This window comes from Pygoscelis adeliae, unplaced genomic scaffold (genome assembly GCF_000699105.1).
Source record: "Pygoscelis adeliae isolate BGI_AS28 unplaced genomic scaffold, ASM69910v1 Scaffold59, whole genome shotgun sequence".
Classification (NCBI taxonomy): Eukaryota; Metazoa; Chordata; class Aves; order Sphenisciformes; family Spheniscidae; genus Pygoscelis; species Pygoscelis adeliae.
This window is the reverse complement of record NW_008825565.1, coordinates 2,499,564-2,522,998: the sequence shown is the minus strand read 5'-3', so window position 1 is coordinate 2,522,998 and position 23,435 is coordinate 2,499,564. Positions and strand designations below refer to the sequence as shown.

Below are 23,435 nucleotides of genomic sequence, written 5' to 3'. Positions count from 1 at the left end.
TTTGACATAAATAGAGAAAGAAAAGAAAGACCAAGAAAAGTGTGACTGAAGTTTAAGAATACAAAAAGGAAACCCGACTAATACTCGAAGATACTCGTAATAATATTTCCACTTAATGTGTTAAAAATACTATCTTAAAATTTAATCTTAAAAGAATATGCAGAAAGGGTTCTTTGATACACTGAGGCTGTTAGCACACAAGATAAGTCTTTAATGTAATTTTCTTAGTAGTATGTGTGAGGTGCGCAGAAGTAGCAATACCTCTAGCCTATGGGAGGGGAAATTCATACTATACTTAAAGATAAATTTGAGTCGAGAGCCAAATCCAAAAGGAGCAAAGCCACCTTGATACTCAGAGCTGCAGGACATCGTGGCTGGGTGTTTGCTCTGAGCATGGGATTCGCAGGTCCGCGTTAGATACCCAAGTTTCCTCTCTCTAGGTGGAAGCGATGTAGGCCAAGAATTTTGGAAGGCATTTCAGTACTACTGCTGGGAGAGAGAAAAGCAGGTCCCTCTCTTCCTCTGTTCTTTCCTTTCCTTGCTTGTGTATTCTCCCAGGCTGTCATGGCTGTGGCAAACTGAACTGGGAAACAGATTCGTAAAACAGTTTGGGGAAGGATGGAGATTTGAGTTTTTCATAACCAGCCATTGCGTAATAGGCATAAATAGCCTTTGAAGCTATATCTTTCCTTTTTTGCAAGTGCCTCAGCTATTAGACTCTCTTTCATGTTCTCTTTATGGACCACTGAAGCTTAATCTTTCTTTCCTTCTCCTTTTCCTTCCTTATGGAAAATGGTTTGTAAGTTACTGGCTGGAAGACAGATACAGGGTTGAACTTCTTCAGGTGAGGGGAAGAACTAAGCTTGGCTCTGTCTTCTGAAGAAGTGCTTTATCATGGGTAGTGGAAAGCAGACACCACTGCAGTTATCTTTCCTTATTGAAAAAGAGTGGTGACTACCACTGAGTTCTGTGCAGAATGTACACGTGTGGAGTCTTGGGGCTGGCAATAGCTCTAGTGAGGGTGTGGTCCAGCAAAGTGCTGGCTTAGGAAGTTTTTTCCTTCTCCATACTAGTTTGTTGCTTCTTCAGTTCTATTTGCACAACTCTTTGTGAGGTTGTAATGTAAATCAAATTCCTGAGATCGTGTAAATTTTTTTATCATTATTAATGAAGTTAATTTGAGGAATCTGGGTTAAAATATAGTTCAACCAAAAAAAACCCCAAGCTGTATCAACCCAGTTGAGGATGTGATAAATTATGACAGGGAACAAGAATTTCCTAAGCATTTTCTTGTTGGCCAACACCCTGTTCTTTCCACTTCTGTTTCTTTTGCAGGGTTGCTGGTTTAAGAGTTGCTTTCCCTGAGTTCTTGCTCATTCACTGTCAGAATACCACCCAGTTTTGCCAATATAATGCTTTTTATGGTTACATTTTTCACATACGAGTTCCTTGAGTCAGTTTCCAGAATGGCCACAAAGAATACCTTGTTCCAGCTTGTCAGAGGGCGAGTGGTGGAGCAGAACAAGTGACTCACAGGCGGTGAGAAGAAGTTGACACAGCTTAAATAAATGGCTAACCACAGCTTCAGAGAGCACGTTTAAGATGAAGTCCTCCAAGGGAAGTAGGTAGGCAGGTATCTCATTTCTGATCCATTACTAGATTTAGGTTTGAATTAAGTGCCAAATTGCTTGGCCTTTTTAACTATCTATATGCACATGTGATAAATTAAAAAAAAACCCAAACCCTAAAAAACCTTTACAGAATATTTTCTGCTGAAAATTTAGACTTTGATTTTGAGGAGCTCTGTCTTGAAATGAATATCCCAGGCGAAGGACTGAGCTAAGCTTCTTTGTGGATTTAGCCCTGAGCATGCTGGCTGAGTTTGTGATATCTTTGTGAGAGCGGGGGTCTGGATGCAGGTCTTGTGAATCCATGTCTTTCAAATACAAGTTGCCTGCATTGTGGAAAAGTAAGTAGTAGTCAGTTAAAGAACTGTGAGTAAGAAAAGGTGCTCCCCTCGGAGGATTAGTCTCCTTCATGTCCTAGGCTCATGCATTCCTTTTACGTTTTCTCTGTTCCTCTTTTCTCCCAAGCTGCTGTGTGTATGGACAGGAATGATTTTTCTCCCCATCTACCCTTGCTTTTCCCCTGTCTTGGCTTCTACTGTGCTAGATCTCATTTCAGACACATAAGGCTTCATGCAGTAGGAGTGGTGGTATATTGATGTGTTTCTTGATGCTTTTTTCCCCTGCATGCACACACTCTTTTACTAGCTCCATATATGCTGTTTTGTTCTAGCCACCTTAGGCTAAGTGTGAAGCAAGACTTTAACATATGTGGCAGGGAGAGGTTTGATTCTTTATTGTATACTTCCATTGCTTTTTCAGTTTGCAGGGTCTTGGTTGATGTCTGTTCTTCCTTAACCATCTGACAATGCTATAGATATGATTACTGGACTGATCTTTGTATGTCTGTTAGTTGAAGAGTACAACATTAAATGATCGTACCTTTTTCACAAGGGTTTAGATTAGGTTTGGAGGAAGAGAGAAAGTATGAATACGAAGAGAAATAAAATAGCAAGGGAATATATATTAAAACTAATCATGTACGTCAATTTTAAAATCACGTGATTTTTATTTTATCATCTGTAGATAGAATTTCTGCACCTTAATATTGTGTGAACTAAGATTTCTGTTACTGTCTTCAGCAGAACCTCCAACAGCAGTCATACCTTATCATCTTGTCAAACTATGGAGCCCTGTACCTCAGATGAATTTTTTCAGGCTCTCAACCACGCTGAACAAACGTTTAAAAAGATGGAGAATTATCTTAGGCACAAACAGCTATGTGATGTGGTGTTAGTTGCTGGTGATCGTAGAATTCCAGCTCACAGGTAAGTTCATTATAATTTGAAGTAACTTCATATTTGTTTACAAATGCACCTTCAAAGTGTGTCCTGTGTTTTGTGTCCTGTGTTTTGCTTAAAAAAGGTCAGAACATCCTAAACAATTTAGAATACTTCAAACATGCTTGTTTTTAACATTTATTTAGAAACCAAAAGTTAATTTCTGTCTGTATGCGATACAGCATCAAAAATAATTGTGATGTTTTAAAGTTCTACTTTTTGTCTTCAAGTAAGATATTTGCATAACAAAATAAACACCCCAAAAGTCCCAAATGCACCCTCAGAATATTTTAAGTAGTAGTGGTTTCTGTACCATAGAATGATGTAAAAAATTTTTTTCTGACTTAATTTTTTCTTTGTACTAACAATTAAGTTGTTGGAGTCATAATTAGCAATAAGGACAGTCTTCTGTCCGCATAAAGTTTTTTTGCTGCCATAGTAAGAAGAGTCCTTTGGTAGTAGACTACTGAACACTGACAGTAAGTGTTAAGAGGGCTAAATTAGATCAAACATTAACCTATCTGTCATCTGTGTAATTAACAGATCATATAGCACGCCACTTAAAAGCTAGGAAAATACCAAAGATTGTGAAACAAACGTATGAATAACTGAAGCACGTTACAGTATTTAATGCACAGTATTAATAGTGCGAATAGGAACCTACGTATAATTAAGCTGTGGTTTCATAAGATTAGGTCTACAACAGAAATAGTAGCCTAAAGCATTCCTGTTTTTCATTGCTCATTCCTACCCCCACAGTGAAACTGCAGCTTAATACTGTAATAGTAATAGAAAAATGGGAAGAGGTTGCTGGTTTGGGTTTGGTAGTTTTCTTAAAAAGCCAGATCTCTGCTTTTATTCAGATATCATCCACACTGTTGTGCTGACACAAGCGAGGGAATGATAGCGTGCGGGTGGGAACTGGCTAGAGGAGCAGGGAGGCAGTTATACCATAACTTGCTATTGTTCTCAGAGACTTCATTTTATGAAACTTCATTTTTAAACAGTCAAGACTATCCCTGATTTTTCCAAATTGATTTAAGCAAATCTTACTGCAGTTACTGCTAAACTGGGTGGTCCTGCTCTCCACCCAACCCCTGACCTGAATTCCTTTGTAAACACTTACAGCCACATAGCTGTGGATGGTGATGAATCCTTTTTGGAGAGACAGTAGGGTGAACAAGAGGATTTGGCTTTCCCTGTGGCTACAGAGTTGCTTAAGATTGGTCTTCTGTTTGTTCAAATTAGTAGCAAAACAGCATTGTCCCTGTGGAAGGACTGAATCAGATGAAAACAGGGAATGCACACTCCCCTAGTGGTTTTGCACCCGCTGAAGTAATTTAGAAGTCAAAGAGCTTTGGAGTGCTGTAAACAGGAAAAATAGTGATTATAATAAGGAAATAATTTTACTTTCTTATGTGGCCAAGGTAGCACCTTTGCAGTATACAGTTCTGGAGTATGGTTTATGTAATAGTTAAAAAGTGTAGAAAGAGTGCAGAGGACAGCTGTGAATATCTTGTAAGTACTGGAAGATTTTTTTTTTTTTTTGCAACAAGATAAACAGAAAGACAACATGCTAAAAAGTTCTTTAATGTGGTTTGTACCTGTTTCTCATTTATTTAGAGAACTGACTTTGCTCCTCCAGTTTCTGCTACTGTATCTATTTCTGTAGTGCATTAGGCGTATGCTACCACCTGTTAATTGCTATGGTCTTCTCAGGAGGAGAAACATCTTGCTGTAGTTGGTATGTTGTGTTTTAAATATGTATGAAAGTTAAGGCCGAAGAAGCACACCTTGTGCTTGTAGCAGGAGGTGGGAGGCTTACAATTGTCCTTAGTTCACTTTATAATGTTGGAGCAACTTAGAAAGAAGCTTTGCCTTTTGCACAGTAAGTTCTTTCTCTTACTGTTTTGTCTTCACAGAGAAACATAGCAATAACTACAGTCTTCATCTCAGTAGAGATGTTACTGTTCCACCTCACTGAAAATTGAACTTTTCCATAGTGGGAAAGATAAAGATGGAAATCTTAAATTTGATTCAGAATTTTATAGAAATTCAGTAAGAAGGCTGGCTTTAAGTACTTGTAGTAGCCTATGTTATAAGAAAAAAATTATGTAGGATCTTTTTACTGCCTGCATCCAAGTTCTGACTTCTTTAGTATTGGCTGCAGGCTGGAGCAGTCGGTGTATTTCAGAACATTAGTGATTATTTTATCATAAGACTTAATAAGCAACAAAAGATGTATTAAATAGGTATTAGCTTAATGGCTTGGCATTCTAAGATGTGTAAGAAAATAGAAAGTTCACTTACACTGGACAGCTTTTTTTCCTTTTTTACTCATAAGAAAGATAAAAGGGTTTTTCTTAATATGTGGTCACACAGAATTGGTAAGAAAGAACACTGTTCATTATTATTATTAACCATGCTCGTATATAGAGAGGAGTTTTCAGATTTTCTGTTTTGAACCTGATATTTTTAATAGTTCCTGTATTTTTTTTCTTAATTCTCAGTTTCTACTTTTGATGATACTTGAATGTTCTGAGGTGTATGATATATGTTTTTAGAGAAAAAAGCAGTGAGTCTGGTTTCTGCAACAGTAATAAGCACAGGTAATACCTTACTGTAAAATTCCAAAGGGTTTTGGTTTGTATCTATGCAAAGAATTCAGGCTGTGAGTCTACTACAAATAAGAGTATCACATGTAGTCATGATTTTTCTGAATATGGCATTCTCTATTATTCTAAGACTGTTTATGTTCTCATTCTTTGCTGAAATTATAGCTAAGAACTTACTTAGGAGATCAAGACGCAAGTAGGAAAGGGGACAGTTTGCCACAAGGAAAAAATGCATTATATTCCTACTGCCTTAGCCTGCATTTCCATAAAGAAATTTTGCCGGACTTTTGATTAAATTAAATTTAAGTTTTTCATATCAGGTGCTTTTTCTGTGTCCACTGCAATTTCAGATGTCTAAGTCATTTATTACGTTCCTATTTATTACATTCAGCTAATTGCTATGTCCATAATAAATGTTTGCTTTGTTTTGTAATAACCTGCTGATCAGAACATTCACATAAGAAAAGGGAGGTCTGTGTAAATTCCTGGCCAGAGGGGATTTAAAGCCTGCTCTGCATCCTTTAACCAGCAATCTGAAAATCTGTGCAGAGCCATTTTCTTTCTTCGTGTTGACACTGAAAGATGGAAATAAAAAAGACATGGGACTGAAGGAAAGAAGGCCAATGGAAGCTTATGTACTCTATGGGTTAGGAAGCTTGTTTGGAAGAGAACAAATCCTGGTTTGCAGACGTTTTTTATCTTGAGGCTTATTTATCTTTGTACTTCTTTTCCATACAGCTTAATAATACTTCCTTTCTTTCACAGTCTGTATTGCCTTAGTTTGTAAATCCTTCACTGCAGCCTTTTTTTTGTTTTAGCTACATGTTTATAAAAGTTTAACACAAAGTGTCTTTCTAAAAAGTCAAAGTATATAAAAAAGCAGTTCTGTGGTAGCTTTATGTTAAAAAGGTACTATTGCTACTAACAGTGTGGTTGTTTTGAAAAAATTTTACTAGAGGGTTTATTGTAATCATCATTTCAGTGTCAGAAGCAGCAAATTAATTTTGAAAGGTTTGATTTCCCTAGAAGAGAGCTATAATTGGAAATCAGTTTAACATAAACATACTGCATGTATTTTTAGGTATTGCTTGCTTTTAAACAAATTTAATCTAAATAAATACAGAAATATTAGTAATGTGGGGTAGTACCACTTTCATATATTCTTTATTACTGACATGCTTTGTTATCAAGAATAGAAACTAGCTGAAGCCACCAGTGTATGAGGTGCTTCATGCTAGGACGCATGAACTATTCATTATCACCTTACAACTTCAGCAAATGCTATTAGTGAGTTCCCTAGGACCATTTTCAGCTGTTAGACAGCCACAAACAAGGAATTACCTAGGAAGTGTCCCTTTTATCTTTAAGATGTTAAGAAGCTTCACTTCATTCTGTCAGGTGAATCAGAGTGGGAGATACTAAAGCTGTGAATTGCCAGGTTTGACAGCTATCATCATTTGACGTAATAATTGCTTTGAAGACCTAGAAAACTGCCTAGATGATGCAGCTTGTGGCAATTCCAACAAGAAGTACAATTTAATTCAGGCGTGCCACCCTGCTTATGCATATTTTACTGGCTTTCAGTAGAAAACTCTTCAAAATAAGTTAAGCCGTCATGGTGGATCCTTCTATTTTTGGATCAGTATAAACCACAGAAATTAAAGACATTGTAGCATTGGAACCTCCTGTAAGAACAGGGAGATGTACTGAAACACCCAGATTTTGTCAGTATTCAGCCCATAGCTGTTTAGTGTTTTTCCAGAGAGAAATTGTTCATTATGATCTCCCAGATGAAAAATTCTGGTATTCATGTGTTCCTTTTTATCTACGTTTTTCCTGTGCACTGAAAAAGAGCAGCCAACCTACTGCATATAATTCAGTAGCTAAATTCTTGTAATCATATCTATGCAGAACTGAGTATTTGGCAGTAGCTGGTAGTTAGGTAAGAAGGAGAGTAAAGGTAAATATGTTTGACATCCACAGTCAAACAATACAATGCCAACTGTATTAAGGCTTTTTCTTGTGTTTTGGTGGTTGTTTTTTTTTTGAGGGGGGGAACTGTTAAGAGGCCTCTCCTCTAATTTTGTAGGCATTTTAGTTGGGCCAATTATGAAAGAAATATTACTCTTAGGGGAAAAAAAGACTACAAACTCAGAATACAAAAACCATAGCTTGCTTCAGTTTCTAAACTGAGGAAGGGCAGTATTTTGTAGCATCAGTAGTTCCCAGTGAACTCTTGATATGGATGAATATGTTAATTTTAATGATTAATAAATAACACAAAGAGATTCTCTTTATGTTAAATACTAACAGAGCCACGATGGCTCTATTTAACAAGGAGACTGTGAATATAAGTGCCATTTTTATAGTCATTGCACAGATTTCCTTTTGAAAAACCATACTTGTCACTTAGCACTTTCAGAGTTTTTTTAGCACGAAGGTCAAATATGGATGGGGCAAGTCGTCTGTGGATTCTTCAGTTACATGACGGTATTAGCTGCTTCACAGTGTATAGTCTGTATGTAGGAATGCAGGTTAATTTCAGACAAAAAGATTGAAAGAAAAACCAGTTACTAGCTATGAAATTAAAAGATCAATGAACAATTGGGTGTCAAATGGCATGAGTAAAGTAGTAATTGATTTTTATTGACTAGTGGAAAAACATAGGACAAGAAAAGGCCAGTTGGCTGAAAGTCTGCCTTTGTTTTCTTTTATGCTAGCTTGGTGTCACCTTGATGCATTGTCACTGTATCTTTTAATCCCCTTTATTTCTTTGAAAGAACTTCTTTTCTAAATTAGTTGAATTAAGAGAAAAGTGTGGACCTGTTCTAAGGCTTTTCATTGTGAACATGCTTCTTGGCTAACATTATGACAAAATTTTTATCAGTATAATTTATGCTTTGGCATATTACTTGTATTAATCTACTCCTGGGCTGCACATCCTGTTTCGGCATATGCAAGTCGCTTCACAGTGTTAAGTGCTTTCCAGAGAGTATGTATACCTTCTCACGAATCCAAATACAAGTTTGCAAAAATAGTAAATGGCTTGCATTTTAAATTTCTAATAATTTCTTTTGGAGGACTTTGAGACTGGAAATTACTGTCAAACAGCTGGTAGAAGGTGTTTGTCTGGAGCCTCGGGTTATTATTTGGCATTTCTTCAGCAGTTGTTGCTATGATATGTACAGTCCAGCCATTTTCTAAATAATAGTGCAGCTAACTAAACCAGTTGCACTGTTGGGGGAAGAAAAAAGAAAAAAGAAAAAAAAACCTGTGTTAAGATTAGGTTTGAGGTGCTGTTTCCCATCGCAGAGACCTTTCTTTTTCAAGCTCTAGTCTGTGTAGAAATTCAAGTCAGTATTGCCAGAGGTGAATATTTTGTTTGTTTTGCTTTATTTTTTTAATTCTGAATTGGACCTGCAGAGATACTTGGGTTATTCAAATCTGTCCATCTACACACTTTCCCTTCCATTGAGAAACCCCTATTTTGTACATACAAATCTGATCTTGTCATCTCATTCTAGCATCAAAAGCAGTTCCAGAAACTCTCCCTTCATGCTTACATGAATGTATTCTAATTTCACTAAACTTCCACAGATCTCTAGGAGGAGGCAGTATTTTCATTCAGCTGCAGGTGTCATTAAACTTGAGGTTAAAATGCTAGAAGTGATGCCTGGGTGCTACCTTGGCAGAATGTTATAGAATCATGGAATCGTTTAGGTTGGAAAAGACCTGTAAGATCATCAAGTCCAACCTTTAACCTAGCACTGCCAAGTCCACCACTAAACCATGTCCCTGAGCACCACATCTACACATCTTTTAAATACCTCCAGGGATGGTGACTCAACGGTGTTCTAATTTTTCTCAGCAAGTCAGCCACAGAATAAATCTCATATTTCAAGAACAATACGTTCTTTAAAAGAACAGAACTTTATTTCTCATTAAAAAACTTCACTTCAATCATACAAGATGTTAAAATAAAATCAATCTTTTCACCATACGCTCTTAACTCAATTCTGTTCCCTCAGCAACTAGAAAAAAAGGATTACCCTACTATAGGCCGGACCAAATGGTCAGTGGTCAGAAAATCAGCAAGAAAAAAGATGTTGAAATTAGACAACAGTTTATTACTTTGCAGTTAATTAACTAAGAGACAGTTCTTTGTAGTTCATGACTTTATGTATGTGCCTGTAAATCCTCCCCATTAATACATGTTTAGACTTGCTCCTAAGCACTGGTGATCACCTTTTCAATTAATTTTACTCTGTTTTGTGGTTCCTGACCTCTGTCATCTTAACAAGCCAAAATAATGATTCAGCACAGAATAAACTGACATTTCGTGAAGTATTAGATTCATTGGATGTATGCAGATGGACTGTGTAGTGTATTTGCAGTAGGCTTGATTCTTGGGCGTGCTGTTTGTATAGCTCAGTACGTATGCAAGTGTATTTATACTTGAATTCCCTGTGAGCAAGGCAACAGTGAACTGCTGCAGCACAAAAAGTGATCCAAACCGCAAGGCTGTTGTTCCTGGAGGTCTCTTAGGAAGAGACCAGCAGACCTCATGAATAGTTATGGTAGGTTTCATACAACAGAACTACGGGTTAAATATTCTTGCTCCACGTGATTTCCTTTCTCTTTCACCCTAGTCCTGTGAACACATACTGAGACCAAAATTCTTGCGTATTTTGTGGAGTGGCATTGTTATATGTACTCAGTGTTTTACTCTCGGTAATCCAAAGAAATGTCTGTTGCGCACTAACGTTTACTTACTCAGTATCTTAAAATACTCAGAATTGTTAACAAAAGGCTAAATACATACCCACAGAAGAGATTACTCTGTAGCATGTCCGTGTTTACTGTGCCTAGTTCTGTTATCAGTATTAGTCAATGAATGTTTGTGTGTGCACCAAGAGTAAAAGCATTTTAAAGCACTTTGAAAAGGATTAGTGTGTCATTCTTTCACGTTTAAAAAAGTAACTGACATAATATAAATGGAAGTCAATTCAATATTTTTTTTTATTTCCATAATGTATATCTATATTCCATTTCCAATTTATGTGTTTTTTGTGGGTTGTTTCTGTGTTGGCTATTAAAAGTCATTGAGCTTTGAAAGGGTGATTCATTTATTTCAGCAGCAAATGTAGATTCAGTAACAGTACTTCATTATTCGTAGAGGGGAACTAGAGCATGGAGCAGTTTGTCAATTTTAAAATGTTTTTCTCAGTACAGTGTTTCTTCAAAGGGCAAAGTAATGAATCATAAATTAACAGATATCAGGTTGACTAGGTTGTTGGGTTTTTTTTCTTTTCCTCTTTGTGTCTCTCCTTTTCTCCTGCACGATGTACTCAGACTGGTTCTCTCCTCTGTTTCGGACTACTTTGCGGCAATGTTCACTAATGACGTAAGGGAAGCAAGACAGGAAGAAATCAAGATGGAAGGTGTGGAGCCAAATGCATTGTGGGCTCTGGTTCAATATGCATATACAGGTAATTAGAATGAAAATGGGAATTTCATCTAATGAATTGTCCTCCTGTGAGCATTATGTTCCATTACTAGATTTGAAATGCTCTGTAGAAATTATTATTCACATTATTTAATTCCTTATAAATAAAAAGAAATCATTATTGCCATTACCTGAGGCAACCTGGTAGGATATAGTTTCTCTGATAATACTATATTCAGTTAGTTAACAAATTACGTGAATATTTTAAATGTATCATGACTGACAAAAAAAGGAATCTTATTAGGATTCCCTTTCCTGACATCATTATAGGTACTAATTTTGAAAAGCTGGTTATCTATTGCTGAGAGTGATGTTTGCTAAGCCTTATATTCTGTCATATAATCTGTAAATAATGCTGTTGCCTCTGAGTTTTAGGGAATTTAACAAACAATAAGAGCAAACTAATGTGATCTCCTTTTTAATGTTACTAGGTCGCCTTGAATTAAAAGAAGATAACATTGAGTGCCTGTTGTCTACAGCTTGCCTTCTTCAGCTCTCCCAAGTTGTAGAAGCATGCTGTAAATTCCTAATGAAGCAGCTTCACCCGTCCAATTGCCTTGGAATCCGATCTTTCGCTGACGCGCAGGGTTGCACTGACTTGCACAAGGTGGCTCACAATTACACTATGGTATGTTGTTATTTTAAGTATCATCCACTTTATTTAGTAAGGAAAATACAGAATGTTTTCCTGAATAAAATACTAATGTTTTCCCCCCAGAAAGCCTTGATCATTTTCCAAGCAAGAATGCACATATGTTCCCATGATGAGAAGTGACAGACTAACTATAAAGTTGCTGGTTTAGAGTTGGAAGGAAATAGGCAAGCATTAATGGTTCCCTGTAACAGTAATGGGATCGTGTGATATGCATTTAATAAAATCATTCAAAAAGCTTGTTCTTATTTCTGTCAGTCAAAAACTACAAACTTAACAGTGGGCAACCTGCCATCATCTAGTCCAAAATAACACATTACTAATTGAAACTGTAGAATTGTTGTTTTGTAATGAGCTGGAGTAATCAGATTCTAAGTTATACTTGGGGTATGAATGTGGGCATTGATCAATATAGATTCTGCATTATCCTTAATTTCATAGTAATGGGATGTCAGGATGGCATCAAACAATTTAATCTTAGGCTAGGCAATGTGTGACTAAATACAAATTTGCCAATTACATTTTCAGAGTTAATTTGTAGAAAGACTGACCTGCCAACTTAATTAAACTTCATCTTCTTAATAGTCATCCTTTTATTTTAATGTAAAATGTTGTTCTTTTCCCTCTCATGAGCGTATTTTAGTAATGTTATCAGTAGAAGGCGGCACGAGAATTATCTCTGAGGCAAGTCAGTTCATCTGTTCTTTGCAGTTTTGTGAGGCATTTTTCTCTCTTCTTGATGAAATTTTGCCTATATAAGCTCTTGGGACCTGAATGAGGGCATGTAGATAATGCATAAGAGATGTGGGAATGAAGACAGTACTTCATTTGCTTGTGAGGCATGGCATTGCATTGCCGTTAAACTATTGGCTTAGGTCCAAGAGGTGTAATTTCTGTCTTGTAGTTACTATTAGAAATCCATGGCTTTTCCTCTTGCTGCCTTAGTTTTTGCTGGTTTAAAAATGTCTTTTCTTAATCATTTCTCCTTGGCTTAAAATAACTTAGTGTAGTATGTATAACAGTTTAAAATAGCTCTCTTTTTTAATATGATACAATGTTCTTCCTCAGTGAGTGGATCTCTGATGTATTTAAAATCATGTACACACTGAAATTTACCAAAACAGGTCAATAAATAGTGTGCAGATTGTAACTTACGTGTTTCTATTCTTGATCTTCATTATTGCTCAAACAGAAATAAGGAGACGGCAATTAGGTAGACAGTCAGATGAAACAGTAAAGTTAAATGTGGCTTATGTCTCTGAGGAATATTAGAATTGATGTTGAGTGAGACAATGATACAAAAAGCATGCAAAAAGAGAACCTCCCTCCTCTGATGTAGTTGTTCTTTTTCGGAATAAGCGTATATTTTGGTCTATGCTATTGTCATGTCCCTTATAAGTGGACTGCCAAGATCTGAACGGTAATAAATGTTAGACTAATGCATCTTTAAAGATGAATGTTAGGGATTACAGTCTTACTATTTTGACTGGCAATTCATGACTTGTGGTGGAAGGGGGCTGTGAACTTTCTAAAAGCCATTCTTTTACAGTACCTATCTTTCTTTTGTTCAGACCACAGGAAAATAGTTGTATGCCTTTTGGCCGTTGCTTACTTCAGTGGCAAAATTGTTGCTTTTAAGGCTTTGACGTGCATGAAATTTAAATTAGGTGGAATTTAAAAACCCATTTTCAAAACTAATTAGTTGTGCTAGATGGATCCTTCCCAAGACCTCTTTTAATGTTGTTTAGTTCCAACAGAGACATGAAATTGAATTTTAGTAATAATGAGTAATACAGAAGCAGCTTCTTTAGTTTGAAATGAATGTTGCTATGGAAACTGCATAGAAATGTATAGTCCAATTGAATCTTCAATTAAAATAAATCCCCAAGTAATTTCATTTGTTTAAAAGCTGTTTGCAAAAAAAAATGTTCAACAGTAGTAACTGCTAGCCACTTGATGCTCTTTCCATTAAGAAGTATTAGAGCATAAGGGTTAAGCGCACCTGTAGTACCTGGAAATTCTGTTTGGTAAAACAATGAATTATTTTTATGCTGCAGTGGGCAGCATAGAACAATGGGGGATTATACCGAGTATAGTATATACTTCTGGCTTTTCCATGTAATTTTTGTTCTTTTAAAGAACTTGAAGTAGAAGGTAATTAATAATATAAAATACTTAAGTTTTAATTTATATGTGGTTTTCTATGAGTTTTTCTTTTCCTTTGACAGAAAAAAAAATCAGATTGCCATATAACTGTTTTTCTGCAATTAAAACAACTTCTCAGTTTTAAAGGTTTTTATGACACATGCTATAATTTGATAATCATCTTACCAGCTTCATTAAAATAGTTCTTTACATGAAGACTAGAATTTCAGATGAAATGAGCATTTGGTTAAACTGAAGGACCAATCAGTGAGTTATCCCAGTAGGCCTACCTCTGTTAATAGACCTGCTCTGTCTGAATCATGTTCATTAGTGTCATTGGAAAGCATTAGCATGATTTTACGGCATGACTTTAATCGCATAATACAGTGCGATTAAAAAAAAATTAGTAAGAAGGATTTGAATGATGGACTTCATATTAAAGATGTAGATGTATGTTATGATAAAAGGACTTAAGTGTTGCATTTCTTTATTGCTTACTGTGTTGACAGTTGCTAAGTTGTTTTTTCAGAGGAGAACAATTTTTAAGGTTATTATCAAAACAGGTCAATTTTTGACATTGCAAACTAAAGCTTGAAAAATCCTCAGGACGCATTAAGTGAAACATGAAATAAACTGAAGTGATCAGTAGTGGATTTAATGCTGTATAAAGAGCATCTCTGATTTTTATGCATCAGGGTTTTAAAATACAGTTGACAGAATCATGAGATGTATCTGGGTAAAGGTATCTTTTGTACAAAGGTTATCCTGTTTTGCTGTCGTTTATATACAGTATTGGGGTCATACAACTATAAATTTAGGAATTGTATTAGGCTGGCCAGTAGTGTATCTGTTCACTTTAATTCGTAAAGCCTTTTTGCACAAAATGCCTTCTGTGCATTTCTCTTGCTGTCTTCACAAAGTCAAAAGAAACACCCCTTTTGTCATCTTGTTTGTTTGAAACAGTTGATAGTGTACCTTGAATGAAAACCAATAGCTCCTCTTCCGCAAAAAAGTAAACCACAGGGAAGTTAATACTTTCAGATGAGGAGAAGCTAGCCTGTGTTATTTCCAGAACAGGAAATATCTATGGTGAGTAGTGAGGTGTTCTTAGGTGAGTGTCAGTAGCTTCTTCAGTAGCCAGATTTTAAATTTCTTCATTACAACCAAAAAAGAAAAAGCAGACATTCTAAACATCATACGTGATAGTGCCTGAGTCAATCCCTGAGTCAATCCCAGCTTTGTAATCTTTGTTGCTCAGCTTTCCATGCTTAAAGCAGAGTGAAAAGCCGTTTTGATTTTCATCAGAATTCTTCAGAAGTACGTAAGCAGTGATAATGCTACAAGATTCAGGTAAAGTTAATTTTGGAGTTTGCGTGATTTCTGAGCACAGTCAATGGCTGTTTATAAGAAGAAAAACTTAGAGAGAATAGAGTAACAGATTGAAGCCAAGCATAGAAGCTAGGAATTTTGCAGAAGAATAGATGTGGGACACTTAGACTTGCTTTCTCCTGTAAGGCAGGAGGAGTTGGGTAACAAAAAATCATTGCAGGAGAAGGAGGAATCGGAGGCATAATTTGTCTCTCTTCTTGCAACAGCCAGGACAGTTTGTTCTTTTAGTAGGGGGGAGCATGAAAAGGGGAGAAATTTCACTATTTTTTTGCCCACCAAGGGCCAGACCCAAAGATTGTGTTAGTGCCTAAAACAAGGATTTTATATTCTTGCACCTGAAATTGCAGTCCAAATTATCGTGCTCGGTAATCATCTGACTTGGAAAATACTCATTCACTTCTTTTCACCTGTGAAAACCCAAGATGTTTCTGTCTTTCAAGTTCCCTAAGTTCTGCCTAGCACAATAGATCAGTACTGCCTTGTCAAGACTACATAGGGTTCTGCATGCTGCCCAGCCTGTTCTGGAATCCAGAAACTGTGCAGAGAGGAGTCAAGCTACAATAGTTGTACACTAAACAAACCCTGGGCACACCAAAAGCGTTAGGCTGGTTTATCGCTTAATGCAGCAGTCAAAGCTGACTAAAAGTAAAGTAGCTGCTATCTGACATCTATCTGACTATTGATAGTTTACCAGGAGGTCAGATAGCTCAGTTCTTAGTGAATTCATACCTCAGTTGACCAGCTGACTAAAGCAGCCAGTAGACAAAATTACATTCCCTGTTTGTTCTTATTCAGATCCTGTGAGTCAAGCACCTCCTGCTTTTTGGCTGCCCAGATTCGGAGTTTAAACAGAGCCCTGTGGTTAGAGCTGCCTGTTGGGCCACCTCAGTGTACCGACCTTCTCGGCCTGCAGGTGTTCTGATGCTCTCCAAGGTTCTAATCCTTCTGGCACAGTGTAGAGAGAGACTAACCATCTCACTGGATCCCACTGTGGGGATTAAGTACCACTTAGAAATAAGCATCATAATGTCTTATCTTTTATGTGCTCCTAATTTTTTTTTTTTTTTGCTCTGTATCAAGTCCAAGGCAGACCTGTGGTTAAGAATATCAGTATTATTCACTCTGCAGTTGCTGAAGGGTGAATTTAAGGTTATGATATGAATGAGCAATGCACAGCATTGAGCATGGGGACCGTGTGTCCCTGTTTTAGCTAATACATAAGCCTCAGGCTACTCATTTGATAAAGTTTCCAAGGTCTTTGAGGAGCTAATTTTGGGGGTGGGAAACACTTTTTTTACTTTCAGGACCAGAAAGAAAGGGACTGAAACTGCAGACCGTTTGTTCTCTGAAATATCCTGTTCTTCCACAGAGAGTTCCCATAAGAAGAAGGAAAGAAAAGGCTAATGAGGAGGTTAAGAATGCTAGGAGATACACTGGCTCCTCCTTTTTGTCTTCAGAATCTCTGTCTGTAGAGGAAGAGGAATTGTCAGATTCTGATTATAAAAAACCCCAGATGTAGGCGAAAGAGTGGCTGTATTCCCAGTGGAATGCTTTGATACAATGCTCAAAAGGAGTCTCTGCTTTAAAAATAGAATGGGAGCAAGAGGAAGTTGAACTTGTTCCCATCAGAAAGCAATTGTCTGCAAGCAACAAGAAGGAAAATCAGGCTTTTTACACACAACAGCTGTTGAAGTGATGAAATCCAGTTGGAAAAAAGCTTTCCAAAGAGGATCCCTGACTGACTTACGCAAGATCAGCTTGTCGTTGCCTTCAGAGACAAAGGAAACTTTCCATGCAGGTGCTTTCCCCTTCTTCTTCCTGTGATCCGGATAGACAATATGGAAAGTTTAAGGTAGTAAGTGTTGGCTTTTCTCTTTGTCAGTGCTCACTGCCTGTTTATTCAGCAAAATTAAAAGCACAGCTCCAGCTTGCATACTCTCTAGGACAGAGAATCAACAAAAAAACAGCAGTGGAAAAAATGAACTCGGTGGCATCTGAATTTCTGTGAACTGCATGTTTAAACTCTGGAAATAATTTTGATTGGTTTTCAGCTTCAATTTTACTCCCAAGAATTCGATACCACAATAAAATAAGTAACAGTGCATGTGTAGTGCTACTGAATACTGGTACAGTCCTTTCACTATTTTTAATTCCTGTATTTGCTCATTTTCTTAACTTTCATTTTGTAATAGAGTTAAACAAATTAAAGAGGAAAAGACAGTTCTATCTCCCTTCTAAACTACTACAGTTTTCAGTTGGAAGGCCTACTTTTGTGTAGCCAATTGGATCTCTCTAGTAGGAAAGCTTCTCGGATATTAAATGTAAAATTTTCCTTTCCAAATTCTATCCAGGCATACAGTTATGTGCACAGATAACACTTTCAATTCTTTTCCTAATTTCAACTCCAGAGTTACCTGTGGAGTGGAGTCACTTAGATCTTTCCCCTTAGACATCTTGTAGCCATCTTATGTATGTGTGGCTTTCATGTAAGGTGGACTGGTTCACTCCTTATTAGTTTTTTCCTCTTTGCTCAGCATTCTTTAATTAGTTAATATTTTTGGAGTACTGAGGTATAGCTTTGAAATTATTAGACTAAGCAATAAAAAGAAAGAAGTGTTACCTTTTTTGCTTTGTTGTCATGATGTCCTTTGCCTATGCAATGCCAAACTGTACTGTATGTTTTTGTTGCCATTTTATATGCTAAATTTGTATCTGTTTTGCAGTGCAGGTCCTGCTTCTGCTCCCAAGTTTCTCCCTGGGTTTTTTTGATCTAAAAATCCTATTTTTTTTTTCCCACAACGTGTATGTGCTTTTAATCCAGAGTTTTTTCATTAGTGTGCAATTCTTTCTTTTTAAATCATTAAACAAGATACTAAGTAAGGCTAATTTTGATATTAGGCCCAGTTAGACTTCCCTATCTGGGGATCTAATGCACTTCATCCTCCAGGTGTTTTGGAGGTACATGTGATGGCAGAGCAAAACCAGCATCCTGTTGGCTAGCTATCTAGCAATCCACAGTGCATTTACTAAAATGCTGTTTCATTGTCATGAAGTTACTCTCAGTTTGGAGTACAAGGTTAACTGGGTTTTGAGCTACCAAAATAGAAGAACGTGTTGTGATTCATGGACTGCTTTTACTTTTCTTTCCTTTGCTGCCTTGTAAAGGTGTATGGGGAAAGAGGATAGACATGATCTCACCCTTTTCTATTACATTCAGGTTTCTCACTGTAACTTCATAGTGTTGATTGTGTTTCTACATACTTTTCTGCTATTTCTGCCTAAGTTCATGAGAATCCTTACAGAATACTCTGCAAGTCCTAGTATTATGAAGTAAAAGGATATCCATGTCGGAAATGTTACATATTGCGACTTTCCTATTTTGAAGTAAGGATTTGTTGCCAGAAATGCAACGCTACGTTGCATTCAATACAGGATGAATGTCAGAAAATTGAATCTTATCAAAGTAAATATTGTTAATAAAGGCATGTACAATATTGTGGATTCTTTGTATGTTTTGCTCTTTGCTCCCCAGTCAATCAGATCAGCTGTATAAAACCTAAAAAACAGTAAAATAAACTTAAAATAATCCATTTAAAATCAACAATAAAATTGTTAGCGTTGTTTATTTCCTCTGAAAACTTAACGCAATAGTTTAATCTAGCAGTAATGAAGAGAGTTAGATGTGCCCAGTAGCTGTAGCATGTTGTGCTCTTTGCTTGACAAAGCATCTTACATTCTATTCTACACTGTCAACAGGAACAAACGGCACCTTTTATTTTTTTAAAACTGTACTTCAGAAAGTATTTCTTCAATCTGCAGTGCCAAGATAGTAACCCCTACAACCCATTGCTCGTTTCTGTCCATACACTTCCCCCTCAGTTGTTTCAGCACATCTGTCTGTGGGACTGAATGATAGAGTTGGGGAAATGATCAGGGGTCAAAATAACTCGGTACATTTTTATTTTACTTTTTTTTTTTTCCCTCCCAGGTCAGTTCTCCGTTGGTATTTACTGGCACAAAGGAGAAGGGAGGGAAAAGAGGGATAAGATATAGTAGGAGTTCCATAAAATGTCTTCAAAGTATGATGTCACCTGTATTAAAAATGCTTTTCTTTTTCAGGAAAACTTCATGGAAGTAATTAGGAACCAGGAGTTCCTATTATTGCCAGCCACTGAAATTGCAAAGCTTTTAGCAAGTGATGACATGAATATTCCTAATGAAGAAACTATACTGAATGCACTACTTACGTGGGTTCGACATGATCTGGAACAAAGAAGGAAAGATCTCAGTAAACTCCTGGCTTATATTAGACTGCCTCTGCTTGCTCCACAAGTAAATTGTTCAATTCCTCTCTAGTTTATACCATGGTTACAGTGGGCATAATGTCTACAGCATCAATATATTGATAGTGACAAATCATAAAAGCTTCAGGATTCTTAATGATTTGGATTCTTAGAGCTGCATATAAGGACTTAGCATGTTGTATAGGCATGATAGTTTGTGTCTGTCTGTGAAGTGCAGCGTATTCTGATCTTAACATGAGATCAGTCAGGACACAAGAAGGGATGGAGCTACTAGGAAAAAATCGCTTCTGTTGCCTAGAAAAATGCTTATCAAGGGTATGCTTGTCACTAGAGGGTGTGTCCTTTTAAAATTTCTTCTTTATGGACCTTGCACAGTTTATTTGGATCATTATATTTCCTTCATATTATTATAGCGATTCTGAGATTTAGGAAATACCATTTGAATAAATTATTTGGAGTGATTTTTCTTCTATTAACTCTTGATAAACCATCTTTGGGTACTTTCTGTTCTTCCCAATCAATGCTTTTTCTCCTTCTCGGACATTTACACACAATGTTGAGGAAGACTTGAGCTCAGTTTGTTTAAATAGTTGTGAATTACAGTTTTCCTAGTCCTGTAGGAGTGACTACTCTTGTTAGTGTCATGTGTAGCGTTGCATTCGTTATCTGATAGCATGCATGTAAACTAGGTTTGATTTTTTTAATTTTTTTTCTTCTCTTGTGCTAGCCTTCCTTGCTGGACCTTCATTAGTAATATTTAACACTTACTATACAGTCAAAGGATTTTGCTTTACAGTTTTCAGTTTGTTTAGTGAGAATTCTCTCTATTAAATGAAGAAAATGGGATTTTTATGGAACCTGAGTAATAAGTAGAATTCATTAACACAACAAAAACCGAGTTCGATTCATGCATAGTGATAAATCACATACACAACATTCTGTGTATTACCTCTAATCTGGTATCCTCTTGCTGGATAGTAAGATTCACTAGCAAGCATTTTAGTATTAATATTTCCATACTGATTATTATATATGCAGTGACAGAATTTTCTCAGTTGTGGCCTTGGCTTTGTAATTCACTTTTTCTAGAAACTTAATACAGTGTAAGCCAGTTGACCTGGAGGAAATAATTCTTTTGTTGAGCATTTAATTGATAATTAAGTAACCATTGCTGTATTCCTTTGACTTAATTGACTGTAATTGAAACACCTTTAGAAACTGAAAGTACAGAATTTATCCCAGAAATTTGTACTGAAATCAAATTATGTCCACACAGTAACTGATTAGGAAAATAGTGGAATGAAACACAAAAACAATATCATATTTCACTTATTATTTTATCTTTAATTTTTCATGTCTTCTCCAAATATATATTTATATTTCTAATACAGTATTTTTCTGTTGCCTTCTTATTTATTACTTTCTTTAACAAATGATAGTGTTAAAGCTGTGATTTTAATATGGCAACAATTAGTGCATTGAGTAAATTGGTTTGAAGTGCCCAAAACAGTCTTAACGTTTTCAGAATCATGTTTTGCTTCATGATCACATGACATTAGGCAATCTGACAGCAAACATAACATAATGAAAAGGTTTCCAATTTTACAGTTGAAGGGTTAAAGCTATTTGAAAGAAATGAAATTAGAAAAGTGAACAACTTGCTGAAATCAATAATGTTGCAAGCAGAGATGCAAAGAATATTAGATTCATACACTTTAAAAAAAAAAAAACACTTTGGGAAATACTGTGAAACTGTAGCACTGGAAGCAAAAAATCATAATGAATTGTCAGTTTTATTGGTCGTGTTTTTATGCATCTCTTTGTACATAGAGCATTCTGTCATCTCTTTGGTTAATGCAAGCAGTGTCCTAAATATTTGTAAGTCTCTTTTTGCTCTTACAAAGGCTAAAGATGAATATTTGTCAGCTTCTTAAGCTGTAAGGTGGCAAGTACTCCATCTCTGATAAATTACTTAAAAAGATGATTAAGCAATTTCTGAGTTATAAGATGGTTCAGCTTCTGTTTAGACAGACATTCTTAGTACTTAAGTATCTGCCCTACCTTTCTCTTCATCAGGTTTCCAATGATTATCATTTCATACTAACACATCATTTGTAACTACTCAGTTATAAATGCTTTTAGTACAAGGAGCTATGTAAATAATAAAACTTGGAAAAATTGGCTTTCATTGAAGTAAGCCCATTCCAAGCTCTTCGAGTGACGAATAGAAAATTGTAATACAGTAGGTTTAGTTTCAAGAGCCTGCAGGTTTTTGGGGTACCAAAACAATCTTAGATTGCATTTCTTTTTAACTGAGATGAAGTTGTTTTCAGAGGTTGAGACTCTGCTATGAGAAAACTTCTTTATAGGTTGGGGGTTTAGAAACTGGAGAAAATGTAGGTTGCATCTTGTTGCAAATCTCAGATATTACACACATGGTGTTGCTTTAAATATTAAATGCTGCTTGTCTATCAAAAATATATTGGAGGTCTGAATTGGTCAAGTTGTGTACAAGCCTTAATTTTCATGCATGCAACTATGACAATGTCTGATTTAGGACAGTAGTAATGAATTTTTTTTTTTTTTAAACCATGTGCAATTTCATAGCATTGCACGCTGGCAATTAAAAGACGGCTTTTAGTTTACTATTTTATAATCACAAAGTGTCCCTGTGAAGTGATACAAGTGGTAAGTGGTGCTTTGGGTCAAGAGAAGGAACAATGAGAAGTACTGAAAGAATGAAAATTAAGTTCCCTCTGCTAATTTACATGAGAACATTTTAATCTGCTATTTTAAGTAGAATCAGAGCATTAGCCAATTAGCGAAATAGTGCAAAAGTCAGACTCAGTTTTCTGAAAAGTCATTGGTGAAGGGCTTTGAAAGTTGGGTTTTTTAATTATTCTCTGTGTATGTTAATTACGTTTTCTGTCATAGTTTCTGTTGATGTGCCTGGTACAAAGATGTTCATGCTTAGCAGTCTGTACTTATCTTGTATCTCTTCTGGAACCATGGATGTTATATTTGCCACTTTGCAGTCCTAAGGCAGCTTTAAGCCAGCGATATGCACACCATACACACAACTATTTCATAACGAGTCCCTTTAGTACTCCTAATTACTAATTTCACAGCAATTTTGTACCTGTTATTGGTTGGCTGTCAACAGCTCAACAATGACATCTCATTCTGGTTTGTGGACTTATATTTCTAATATTCACAAAGTGAATATTAGAAGTTCAGAGTTCAGAGACATTTGCCTTTTTTTCGTTGTTCTGACAACTGTCCAAGTCCCGGTGGGGCACTTCACTTGCTTTTTTCTCTGTTACTCAGGCCATGTCTTGCAGCTCAGAAAAATGCCAGTTGTCTAGACTTCTAATAATTACAGTTGGGACACTCAACCTACTAATATATTTTTCCTGCAGTCTGACAAACACGGAGTACAAAAGACTCCAGAATCTTTAAACTTAACTTTTATTAGTAGTCTTTATTTAACTGGAATTTTATTTAAGTCAGATTTAAAATTTAACACTTGTCAAATTTGCTTGCATCCTTGATCTTAAAATTTTTAGCAAAGGCTTGTATTAATTGATATACTGTGATCTGGGTGACTCTCAGAGTAAGGAATAGAATATATATTAAAATATTCAGACCATGCCTGAAGCTGCTTTTACAGACCTGTGGTGGGTTGACCCTGGCCGGATGCCAGGTGCCCACCAAAGCCACTTTATCACTCCCCTCCTCAGCTGGATGGGGGAGAGAAAATATAATGAAAGGCTGTGTATTGAGATAAGGACAAGGAGTGATCACTCACTAATTACTGTCATGGGCAAAACAGACTTGACTTTGGAAAATCAGTTGAATTTATGACCAATCAAATCAGAGTAGGGTAATGAGAAATAAAACCAAATCTTAAAAACACCTT

General features: G+C 36.3%; 1 protein-coding gene across 1 annotated transcript in view; it reads left to right on the top strand.

Moving 5' to 3' along the window:
* Nucleotides 1-23,435, top strand: part of KLHL5 (kelch-like family member 5) — a 62,708-nt gene that overhangs the window by 25,999 nt on the left and 13,274 nt on the right. The window contains exons 2-5 of the mRNA XM_009332455.1: nt 2,708-2,893; nt 10,873-11,009; nt 11,458-11,654; nt 19,332-19,544. Of these exons, the coding sequence (XP_009330730.1) occupies nt 2,751-2,893; nt 10,873-11,009; nt 11,458-11,654; nt 19,332-19,544 (690 nt within the window). The 5' untranslated portion in view covers nt 2,708-2,750. The remainder of the gene's footprint in view (nt 1-2,707; nt 2,894-10,872; nt 11,010-11,457; nt 11,655-19,331; nt 19,545-23,435) is intronic.